At 34.9% G+C, this 12779-nt stretch overlaps 1 protein-coding gene across 1 annotated transcript in view; it reads left to right on the forward strand.

Annotated features, from left to right (window-relative positions):
* Window positions 1–12779, forward strand: part of LOC109830463 (lysine--tRNA ligase, chloroplastic/mitochondrial) — a 23902-nt gene that overhangs the window by 216 nt on the left and 10907 nt on the right. Inside the window, 6 exon segments of the mRNA XM_020397724.1 lie at window positions 1–68; window positions 924–1136; window positions 1508–1616; window positions 2973–3081; window positions 8282–8339; window positions 10372–10440. The exon segment at window positions 1–68 is cut by the window's left edge and continues 17 nt beyond it. Coding sequence (XP_020253313.1) covers window positions 1–68; window positions 924–1136; window positions 1508–1616; window positions 2973–3081; window positions 8282–8339; window positions 10372–10440 — 626 coding nt within the window.

Here is a 12779-nt window from a genome sequence, read left to right on the forward strand (position 1 = left end):
GCAGGGCCTCTTCCTCCTCCTCCTCAACCTCCGACCGAGACTCCATTCGTGCCATCCGCCTTAAAAAGGTCCGCGCTTTTCTCTCCGTTCGATTTAAGACAGTGTAGAGCTAATTTGCTTGAAACTCAGGCTGAACCCAGACTTTTCCCAAATTGGGTTTCTATTAGGGTTATTTGGAAATGCTTAGGTTAGTTTTAAAGGTGTGAAGTAAGTGGAGTCCGATGCTTATATAAGAGGCACATCAAGTGTTTGAGGAAAGGTCCACACTTTTTACCCAATGTAAAATGAACGTGCTTGTTACCAAAGATTTTAATTTCTTAATTTATTTATGTTCAAAATTCATAACAGGATGCATGGCTGGCAGTCTAAGGGTGGAGTCAAAGTGCAAGAGTTTTTTTTTTCCGGTGAAAATAGAAGAGCGCATCCATATCAGCGTTATAGCCTAAAATGTGTTTGCTTGCAAGAAAGTTGAATTGTCAAATTAAAAAGAAAAGAATTGTGACACTATTATTATTTAGTATTAGATATACTTGTGCACATACCAAGAGTAACAAGATGTTATTTTCTTCGCAAAGCTTACTACTTCTGTGATCGTACTATCAAGCTGACATTGAGCCTTTATCTATGCTGTAAACTTTTTGGAAAAGGAAGATATAAGCAAGACTGAATCGTGAAAATCCACTTGGGATGTGTTCTTTAGTTATGCAGTTTAAGATCATGCATCCAAGGAGCAATCTTCCATTTTGCAGAAGAATTGCTAATGTTGGTTATTTTCTATACGCGTGGACACTCATCTCTAAGCACAATGTATACCTAGACAGCCAAATGTAATAACAAAATATTGTAAATATTTGATTGCCTGAAATTGATGAGCTGCAAACAATATTGTTCTTTTCCACCCTTATAGATGACTGTTTTGTCAGGTAGAAGAATTGAGGAGCAGGGGCCGTGAACCTTATGCATATAAGTGGGACAAAAGTCATACTGCAAGTCAGCTTCAACATATCTATACTGATTTGGGAAATGGTGAGGAGAGAAAGGAAGAGTCAGTGTCAATAGCAGGAAGAATTATTGCTCGTAGAGCATTCGGTAAACTTGCTTTCTTGACTCTGAGAGATGATTCAGGAACAATCCAGGTTTGTCTAATTCTTATACCGGTGAAACTTCTTAAGCATTATTGAGTATTTTATTGAGTGAAAGAATTATGTCCTATTCCCACTTTTTTACAGATTTCTTTTTTTACTGAACATTATGTTTGAATTGCTACTTCATTGCTGCTTTTCTCTGTTTCATCGTTAACTTTATGTCTCTATTGGCACTTTAATGCATATACTAAGAGAAACTACATGGATCTAGTACTTTTTTGTAATTTATTGCTATTCTGAATGTTTTGACATGAGGGAGAATACCTAAGTTAGAGAGTTCAGTTACTGCTGTGCTGCATTTCTTTACGATAAATGCTGTTGTTGCTTCTCGTCCATCTGTAATTTCATTCATTTGTTTGTAGCTTTATTGTGAGAAAGAAAATCTTGAGGATCAGTTTGAGCAGTTAAAGACATATGTTGATATCGGTGATATTGTGGGGGCATGCGGTTCTATCAAGAAAACTGAGAAAGGTTTTGTACCTATACATTCTCCTGCTATTATTTTGAGTTTGGAAACAGCTAAAACATCAATTTAGCCTTAAAAGTGACATCCCTTTACTAGTTTAGCCTAAAAGGTGATGCCGGCGATACTTTAGCCTAAAAAGTGACAAATAGGTATTTCCGGTGCCGGAAATAAATTTTATGGTAATTTTTACATATAGACCCTTCAATCTTTCATATTTCCCCAAAAAAAAAAAAAAAATTGAGATTTGTAAAAAAGACCTCTCCCTTCCCACCATCCCCTTTCTCCTTCCCACCATCTCTTTCATTCTCTTCTCCTTCAATCTCCAACTTTCCCTCTCTCACTCGTAGTCCATCCTTTCCCATACTTAATCTTAACTTTTCCTTTCATCCATCTCTTTCATTCTCTTCTCCTCTCAATCCCCAACCTCCCCTTCACTCTCCCACTCGCTCTCCGTCCTTGCTCTGCCCACTTCGTCTTTGCCCTCCAATCATATAAGGAACAAAAAAAATCTAACCTCCTCTTCCTGTCTCAAACTCGACATCAACATTCTATAAAAAATCCAACCTCCTCCTCTTTCTCTCTCCCACTCCCTCTCCTTCCTTGCTCTACCCACTCCCTCTTCACCTTCCAATCATTAAAAATTTAATTTCCTTCTCTTTCTTTCTCAGACGCAACATCAAACATTCTACTTGAAGCATTAGGAGGGAGTGAAGGAGCGGGAAGAAGGAAATAAGATAGAGAAGCTAAAGAAGTTAAGAAGAGGTGGGCTTGGAGAGAGGGAAAGGAGGAAGGATATGAGAAAGGAGGGAGAAAGAGAGTGGGAGAAAAGAGAGGAGGTTGATGATCGGGATGAGAAAAGAATGGAGGAGATGGTAAATCCAGAAACATGGGAGATCGAGAGGTCTATATGCAAAAATACTCAATATTTCGCTTAAAATTTATCTTTGGCACTGGAAATACCTATTTGTCATTGTATTTGACACTTTTTACGCTATACTATTGCCGGCATCACTTTCTAGGCTAAACTGGTAAAGAGATGTCACTTTTAAGGCTAAGTTGGTATTTTAGCCGTTTGGAAACTGTTAATTTATACTCTCATGGTTGCAAATGTTTGGGTCTAGAAAATCATTTACCTTGTTAAGGTAACAATCTGTTTACACCTCGGTATATTCTTCCTATTGTATGATTAGCTTACAATGATCTTACTAGACGCGCTACATGATTTACACATATAGCAGTTTTGATACCTGGATGACTTTTGAATCATGATTACTACACTATTCTCTTTGTTTCTTATTGATTACTACACTATTCTCTTTGTTTCTTATATCAAGTTGTTTCATAGTTGTTTAATTTGTCAGGGGAACTTTCTGTTAATGTGAAGTCTCTTGAAGTCCTCACGAAATCCCTACTGCCTCTACCAGATAAATATCATGGGTTAACTGATGTAGATAAGCGTTATCGTCAGAGGTTGGTTAAAGAATTCTTTGTATTGACAGTGATTCTAATTTCTCTCATTTTCTGCATTGTTGAAGTTGTTAAAATTCTGATGAAGTCATAATCACATGGTTAAATATTGTAGTGTTTTTTTATATTTCCAATGCCCAGAAAAATACTATTAGGAACAAATATTAATTCTGTCTGTTAGAGTCATAAAAAAATAAATTAAATTTCTCTGGTCAACACTCAAATATGTTGAGATTACTAGTCAAGTACAATTATGAAATATTTTTTTCAGTTGAGAATTATTTTAGTTGATAAATTTACCATGATGGGTTTTAACCCACTTACCACACATTCAGTTTATCTAAATTTAATTCATTATCATTTTTAGCATTTTGCAACTTACATTTGTGAACTGGAGTGAGTGTGTGGGTGTGCGTGTTTCTTTTCAGTCAATTACTCATAATGCATGAGCATTAGATAAAACCAAGGTTTGGATTCATCATGTCTTTGGAAGAAAAAATAGTATCTTCATCTATTTTGGTAATAAGTAACATGCCCAAGTTTATGATTGGATGATGTTATCACTTAATTTTTAAGCGAGATGGAAATTAACAACAAAGTAGCTCACAGTGGAAGACGCGTATTTGAGAGTGAAGCGTTGACTGTCTTTTTTATGTCCTTGGCTAACTTTTAGCTTACTAATAAACTGTTAAGAGAATAAGATTGTAACAACTTCATTTGCATGAGGTTTGAGACAGATTTGCAGAGTATTTTAAAGCTATTAGGTCAGTGCTTTAAAGGGAAAAAGGAGATAGATTCAGGTTTGCTTTGCTTGCTTATGTTGAGAATATTAGTGCTTTAAAGGGAAAAAGGAGATAGATTCAGGTTTGGTTTGCTTCCTTATGTTGAGAATGTTAGCAAGTTGAAGGTCTGATTAATGCTTGAAAGAAATAGATTATGGTTCAAGCATTGTTTTAAATATTCTCGCTGTCACCCGATGTATCGCCCGATATATCCTTTTACAGGGCTTGCCACAATCGATATGGTCTCTAAATGTCCTTTGCCACTTTTTGGCTAATTTGGCTATATATCCCAATATGGCCGTATATTAGCTGATATATATCATTTTATAGGGCTTGCTGCAAAATAGTGTACCGCATTTGGCAATTTTTGGTGAGATATCATGAGTTTCCCATTATATCAAGTGAAGTTTTGTCCTAAAAATCGGATGAAATGTTGCCACGTTGATTTGTGCTTTTGTTTGATTTACGGGGTTGATTAGTGATCCTAAACATATATTATTTACGTTTTGTATGCTTATATTTCATTAAGTCTGTTGAGATTACATTTTAGTGCATTATACTATCTATGCAAACATCCGTTATGACATTTCGATATTTAACACATATCCTCAATATTTCCCCTATATTCGCAATATGATATGAATTTTGGCCATCCAATATTTCCCTAATATGTGAATACTTAAAACCTTGGGTTTTGGGAGCAGAGGAAGAAAAAGACTATCTTAAAGGGAAATAGGATATATGGAAAAAAAATTAAAAAATAAATGTGAGGGGCTTTCATATTTTCAATCAGGGTTTAACAAGAATCATTGCATCACATGACTCCAATCAGATAAGAAGACTTTAACTTCTTGAAAGAGCACCCAAGTTTTTTTTATTCAGTTCCCTTGCTAGAGGAAGGCTTTAGGCCTTTTATGATGAAGTACATAGACTGATACTTGATCGCTATGTAATTAATCTATGAACATTAGATGGAGACCTTTATCAAAATATAACTGCATTTTATGGCTAGTCAATGATGTTTTCATGTTAAACAAAAAATCAATGATGTTTTCTTCTGATCAGTTAGTTTATAAATTTAAAAATAGTTTTAGAATGCTAACGAGTAACGAGGAATCTCACTATTTCATATGGACTCAAGCAACTACATTATAACCAGATTTTGGATCCATCAAGTGGACAGATGTAAAAAAAAAAAAAATCTAAACTATGGTGTTTTCCTTGTCTTTGAGCATGTGGTCACTTGGCCTAGTTTGTCCATTGCATCTCGATATTGAAATTTGAAACATTCCTAAGTCATATACTGAAATCTGAGTTTCATTGATGGGTCCTTTGCAAGGTTTCGTTTCCTTCTCGAAATCTACCCAGTGTCACTTGGAATTCAAGAAATCATCACATCAGAAAAGTATAAGATATTTCTTGAAATTTAGTTTGCTATGGTTCTAAATCTAAAAATGCGTGCTTATGTTTTACGAATAAAAAATGTCAATTATTAGAACACATAAAAGAAATATATAGTCATTTCTGCAATCAGTGTTCTGCTCCAGTTTTCATGGTTTATTTTTCTTTTTTTAAGGGTGAACCTTGGTGTAACGGCAATGTTGTTGCCTTGTGACCTGATGGTCATGGGTTCAAATTCTGGAAACAGTCTGATGAGGACAAGAATGACATTTCTATATTTGTATTTGAATTTTAATTATTTTAGTTTTTAGTAGTGAATTTCGAATTTCGAATTTTGAATTTTGAATTTTGAATTTTAGTTTAGATTTGAATTTCAAATTAGGTTTAGATTTGGTAGTGATTGATTATGAGAGATTTAAGTGCTTATGAGAGATTTGTGGGATTTAGGAAATCTTCTAATTCTGTATTTTTTCTCTTCTATTTAAACGCTCTTGTAATCAAAGTGAATCATGGAATGAATAAATGAAGAAAATATTTCGTTACCTGATTTTGGTGTGAAACCGTACGGCCTAGAGGTGTGAAACCTTAGCCGCCGTCTTTTTCTCTCCCTCTTCACCTCCGAACAACAACTCAGTTGTCCCCTCCACCTCCGACAATAGCCAAACACCTATGCTTCCTCATTCTTCAACAACATCGCCGCCCCTGCTCCTCGAATGCCCTGACAAACCGCCGACTGTTCGTCCCATATCGTCGTTGCCTACGTCCTCCTGCCGTCGCGTCACTCCGCCATCCTCGTCAAGTCGATGCCGTCGCCACTTCGACAACCAGTTGATGTCGCGTCCTAGTCGTCGCCAGTTGTAAAATCGCATGTCGCCTGCATCGTCCGTCGCCGCGTTCTCGTCGCGCCGGCTGCAGCATCCTCCCGTCGCCGATTCCTTCCGCAGTCGCGTCGTCCTGCAGCCTCGTTGTCGTCACGTTGTCTCTTCGCTCCCCTCAGATCGAAGAACAGAGAAGGCACTTCGGATCTGGAGTGTTTTGACCAGAACCGACCCTATTTCATTTAGGTCTGCTTTTGTTTTGGTCCAGACCGAGCCAGGTTTAGTTGAACCTGATTCCAAGTTCAGATTCAACCCGCACAGTTCAACCTGATGAAGGTTTCGTTTCTCTCACTCAGTATTTTCCGTAATCTCATTTTTATTAGTTAATTGCATGAATATATTACCTCTAAACCCTTATCATATATTCACTGCTTAGATTGAATTAGTGAGTTGAAGTAACTGAAAATGTGACTGTTAATTTTGATATTGATTTTAGAACTTGCGAAATGATAATTAATATTGCGATTAAAATATTTGAGAGTGGAATTGTTCATGATTATCGTTGCAAATCTTGTTAAAATCCATCTGTCACATTAATTATTTCGAATTAATTTCCTGCCGAAGATCATGAATTTTGGCGAAACGGTGCATTGTTCGAATTAAATCACTGATTCCGACAGACCCCTACCCCATTTCGCATCACAGTCTCTTCGCATGTGGGGGTAAGGCTGTGTACATCTGATCCTCCTCAGAGTCCACAATGGTAGGAGCCTCGTACATTGGGCTACCCTTTTTTTAGGATATACAAGTTGGGAAAATATTTTACTCATAGCTAGAGAAACAAGAGGTCATGTATTTTGAGATGAAGAGATAGTAACTGTAATTTTTTCTCATATTATTTATAAAACTATATGTCCACTATGAGCCAGCAGAGATAGTGGGCCATACATTTTGAAATAAAAGAGTGTGGAATACAATTTGGAGAAGGTTATGTGAGGGGGCGTCATAATTCATTCATGTTTTTCTATTTTTTGTTTAGGATTAGGGAGAGAGTGTATTTTGTAGAAAGGTGACTAGGTGTTTGGGTTACCAAAATGTTAGGGATGGGTGTCAATTCTTCTTTTAAGTTTGTTAATGTATGTTCCCAATGTTCTCTACTACATATGACCTTTCCACCCAATGTGCCGGGTGTTAATTCTTCTTTTTAAGTTTGTTAATGTATGTTCACATTTGTTCTCTATTTCTACTTGAACTGAGATTCAAAAGAACTTTGTTCCCTGAAATCAAGCATGCACTCTGACTTTCTGAGGCAGCCTCATGGGTTTTGTCCTTAAAACTATACTGTCCTGAATGACCTACTCTTTCCTTGCTTCTCCAAGCCTGTATAAAGAAGAGTTGCTTTAAGTAGCTGGTGAACTATATGAAACTTGGCCTGTAAGGGGGAAAAATCCTAAAGAAAACAAGTTGCTTGTGGCCCTTATTGCAGTTAAGTCCAAAGATTTGGGATGAAGGACTTGGATTATTGTAGTTGTTTTGTGTCTGTATGTCTGTGTCTATGCAATATAGGTAAGGCTTTTTTGTTGCCTGCAAAATATTTTTTTTGCCTACCAAATTACACAGTGGAATATCTTAGATTCCTAAGGTTGATTTGCACTGTTCTTCTTCATATGCACAACGTAAACTGCATCACGACAAAAAATGCAATTTGAATATTTCTAAGTCATGCATCAAATTTGTCTGTCTGTGCAGTATGGGTAATATTGTTGCCTACAAAGATTTTTTTTGCCTACCAAGCTACACAGTGGAATATCTTAGATTCCCAAGGTTGATCTGCACTGTCCTTCATATGCATAACGTAAATTGCAACACAGCAAAAAATGCAATTTGAATATTTCTAAGCCATATATCAGATTTGTTCTCTTTTTTCTTATGACTTAAATGCCGTTCATACTAAAACCAGTTGAAGCATGGTATAGAATACCCCAAAAGGTATTTTTGTCCATGTACATTTTATTATGGATCATCAAGGTAAATAGTGGAAATCACAAATCAGAGTCCCCAACTACATAGTTTTAAAGGGGCAAACAAACTTGAACAGATTTGATCCTAGATAGCAATGATGCCTGTTTATATGTATGCGTTTCTACATTTACCTGTCTATGGTAGAGTGCTTTCCTAATTGTAGCTTTCTCTTTTGTTTAGGTATATTGACATGATTGCAAATCCAGAGGTTGCTGATGTATTCAGAATAAGAGCTAAGGTGCTAAAAGTATAATATATTAAATTTATTCCAGTTGAATCACATCATGATATACCAGTAAAAAGAAAAAAAAATCTGTAAGTTGAATCACATCATAATATAAAAAATCTCTAAGTTGAATCACATCATAATATATCATAAGAAAGAACAAATCTATTAAGAATTGGCACATCGATTAGAAGATAAAAGTTGTTGCTGCTTTTTCTTGTTTAGTTTCTGTGAAATTGACGCATGACTGTACCTTTATTATGGTTGAAATAATAGTTTTTTAAAACTATCATTTTGAAAACTGTCATTGTTTATCAATTTGAGTTTTTAAAAGCCAATTTGCATTAACATCTCAATGTCCTCTATAAATGATGGTCATGGTATTACTGGTAAGCCTGCACAATCACGGACATCTATATTCTCTGTTATCTTCAAGAGCCTAGTTTGGATTATGTGTCTGATTAAAGACAAAATGGTGTTAATGATTTAATCACAATATACATACCTTCTCTAGTGAAATGTTATTACTAGAAGTCTAGAAGGCAGTGCACACATACAATGCAATAAAATCCCTGAGAACAACCCCTATAAACGATGTACTTTAGTAGTCGTAATTTGGTGCTTCACTACATTCACTAATATTTATAATATTTATTATGGATTTTTTTGTGTCTGGGTTCGAGTATATTTCCTATTGTCTTCAATCTTCTTTCATATCTTTCTTAGTCTCCAACTCTCCATCATTTTCCAGAAGTTTTTACTTATCTTTTTATTCCTTCATCATCTCTATATCTCTGTTGGCTCTCTAACCAGTGACAAATTTTGTCACTATAGCGTTGCAAACAATGCTCTCATGCCATAAAGTCTCACTCATCCACCCCCTATCTAACGAATGAGGTTTTTATCACGTAAAACAATCTAGTGCAGCTAACACCAATAGATGGAATACATGCATTATTATTCTTGATATTCTATGGTTATGTGGAAAACCTATATGTAAAGGATTTAACACATTAGAGGAAACTTCACGTACATTTGAAGGTTTAGAATTGAAGTACACTTCTAGTTAATGCATGAAATGGTGTACATATTGAAGAAGTGGAGAATCACTAAATTACGTCCCGAGCTTCCAGGTTCATCACATAAATGGAAATCTTCTATGAAATCTTGTTTATTCTTATCAAATCTTAGTCTTTATGACATAATTTACTTTTATAGAAGTTGTGATATTTTAAAAAGTTAATATTTAAAATATTCTACTTTTAGAGTCTTACAAGCACTACATATTTCTTCTTCTTTTTCTTCCTTCTCCAATTAATGTGCAATTGACCATGGCATACAAAATAACTTCACTTACGTCTCATCACCTGGCATACAAAATAACTTCACTTACAGTCAATGATGTGTGCAATTGACCATGTCATTCAAAATGCTACTGATCCTTGTGGTGCTTTTCTCTTCTTTTCATTTTAAGAGGATATTATCTTCCTGTTCTCATTCTCTCGTTGTGTGTCAAGTATCTTGTATGCTCACATCATTTGCCATATAAAGTGATTAAGTTGAATTCTCAATGGCTACAGAAGCTATTAGGATTTAGTTATATGTTTTTGTTTGGAGAAATTGTATAATATCTGTTATATAAGGAAGATGGGAGTGTACTAATTATAATATAGGAAAAAAAAAACATCAAACATGTGACATCAGCAATTTGATCTTTCTTCTAAGCTGCAAAGTTAATATGTTTGTTGGTTTCTTGGTTTCTCATGTAATTTCTCTATATTCTATACGATTCAAGAGTAATTTAGAACATTTTGTGCTTGTGATACATTGATATCTCACTCATTGTTCTCTGTTTAAATTTCTAAAGGAATTGCTATATTTCTTTTGCACGTTCACTTCTTCCACTTTCAGATACTACCCTTGAAATATCTCTAAAGGAAAATTGCTAAAATCGTTAACCTTTTCTTCTTTACAAAATTTTCTACTTGTCTTATTAAAAATATCTCTTATTTTTATGGGACAACACGTCCTTTTGTGAGTGCAGATTCTGTCGGAGATCCGGAAAACAATGGAGTCTTTGGGCTTTATAGAGGTTGAAACTCCTGTATTACAGGTTGGCCTCTCTACCTTCTAGTATGTGGTTTGTGTTCCATGATACTTGTTTTCTTCTTCTTTTTTCCTGCATCAAAGCCTATACCCTTGTTTGAAACTGGGACCTCTCATAAGACAACTGATTTACATTGAGCAAGGTCACAGTGACTATACCGTAGGTTGAAACTGGGACCTCTCACAAGACAACTGCTTTACCAATGAAATTTTATTTTTTTAAATGACAATAGAAAATAAAATTGATTTTTGACTAAATGACTGATATGTATTCTTTTTCCCCCCAATAAGCAATCCTTTTCTATTTCAATTATGATAAGATATATGTGTATATGTAAACCCTAGACCAGAAATTGTTACTCAGATACCAGATCAAATCTCTCTCTCTCTCTCTCTCTTATGTATATATCTAGGGGTGTTAACGGAGCGGATACGGCTCGGATATGGAACTTACCATATCCATATCCGCTTACCCATCTCGGATACGGATACGGATACAAATATACGTCGGGAAGAAAAATTCATATCCATATCCGCCAAAATCGGATACGGTTACGGATATAGATGCGGATATATAAACGGATATGCATGCGGATATAAAAAGGATATGAGAAAACTAGATAGTATTCAGAAAAATATAGTCATGTGATACAAAAAGAGTTCATTAATATGTTCATTATGATTGAAAAGCTAAGATTAGACATCTTGATCATCAAAATTAACCACAAATCCATAATCTAAGAATCGAAATTATCGTAAGAGTATTACCAATATGTATTCGGATATTTTCGGATACGGATACAGATATTTCACTACAAAACCATATCCGCAACCATATCCTATCGGTAATAGATTTGAGTAACCATATTCGTATCCTAACGGATACGGTTACGGATATTTCCTCGGATACGGATACGGTTTGGCACCCCTATATATATCCCTATAGAGAATCCTCCTAGTTCAGTTTTTTGTTGAATATATGGAATATGGAATACAAATTTGGATGGAATGTGTCCTATGCTGCTCAAAGTAAAATTACAATAAAAGGGGTGATATGTGGATAGATAAATAGTTGTATCGACATGTACTTAAATACTTAATAAGTATTATGCTACTCTCTTAACCTACAACCTGTACATCAGCGATACTGACTTGTTAACCATTAGACTTGTCAATGTTCAATCTATTATTTTAGATCTGATTTTTGTGTTCAGACCAGATAATGCCTATTGTTTGACAACATTTACTCTAAATGTATTGCAAAAATAACTTATAAACTATTGCAAAAGTAACTTATGAATGTGAAGAGAAGAAAGAAGAAGAAAGAAGAGGGGGGAAAAAAATAAATAAATAATACAAGTTGTATATAAACATAAATCTTCAAACATTTGAAGTTTGGCATGATATGTAACCAATTTATTTTCTTTATGATATTCTTTCTCTACATGCATGAAACAGTAACCAATGTTTTAAATAAGGATATTGGGAAAATATCGGATGATCAAAATTCATACTGAATTGTGGTTACCGAGGAAATATCGCAAATCTATGGTAAATATGTAAGTGCTACATTGGATGATGTACACATAATATAATTCATAAAATGTAAACTTAACATACTTAATGAAATATGACCATATTAAAATAGAAACAATATATGTTTAAGATCACTAATCAAAACAAATAAAAGTCCATATGGACATTGGAATGCTTAATTGAGCCAAAATGTCACTTGATATGTTGGGAAAAGCATGATATGTCATCCAGAAATTGCTAAAAGCGATATATTTGTTTCACAACAAGGCATATAAAAGGACATATGGAGCAACATATCAGTTGATATATCAGTGATGTTGAGGATAAATCGCCCAAAATTTCCAAAAAAGGTAAAGGGTATTTAGACCATATCCTTTTGTGGCAAGCCTTGTAAGAGGATATGACGGCTGATATATCAGGTCATATCATGGATATTTAAAACAATTACAGTAGCTATTAAAACCTATTGATAATAAGAAATCCTTCTAGCAGGTATCTCCAACAAAATATTTTCAGTCATAATCCAATAGAATGTCTAGTAAGCCCACCATTTCCGGAACCCCGAGCTTCATGCATATGTGAGAGCCCCTATACTAATCTTTCTTCAATTAGGAGTCTAAATCTAGAATTTTCCCCAAAATAGCAACATTTCTACTACATTCGGCTAGGTTTATAAGAATCAAATCTCTCCATGTAGGCCAAAGCTGCATAAGTTTTGATGGGTAGCATCATGGGATTTTCATAATTAAATGAAAGGAAGATACCGCAAGCACATATTATTATCAATCAGAATTCCGTGATTAACTCGTA

This window comes from Asparagus officinalis, chromosome 2 (assembly GCF_001876935.1).
Source record: "Asparagus officinalis chromosome 2, Aspof.V1, whole genome shotgun sequence".
Lineage (NCBI taxonomy): Eukaryota > Viridiplantae > Streptophyta > Magnoliopsida > Asparagales > Asparagaceae > Asparagus > Asparagus officinalis.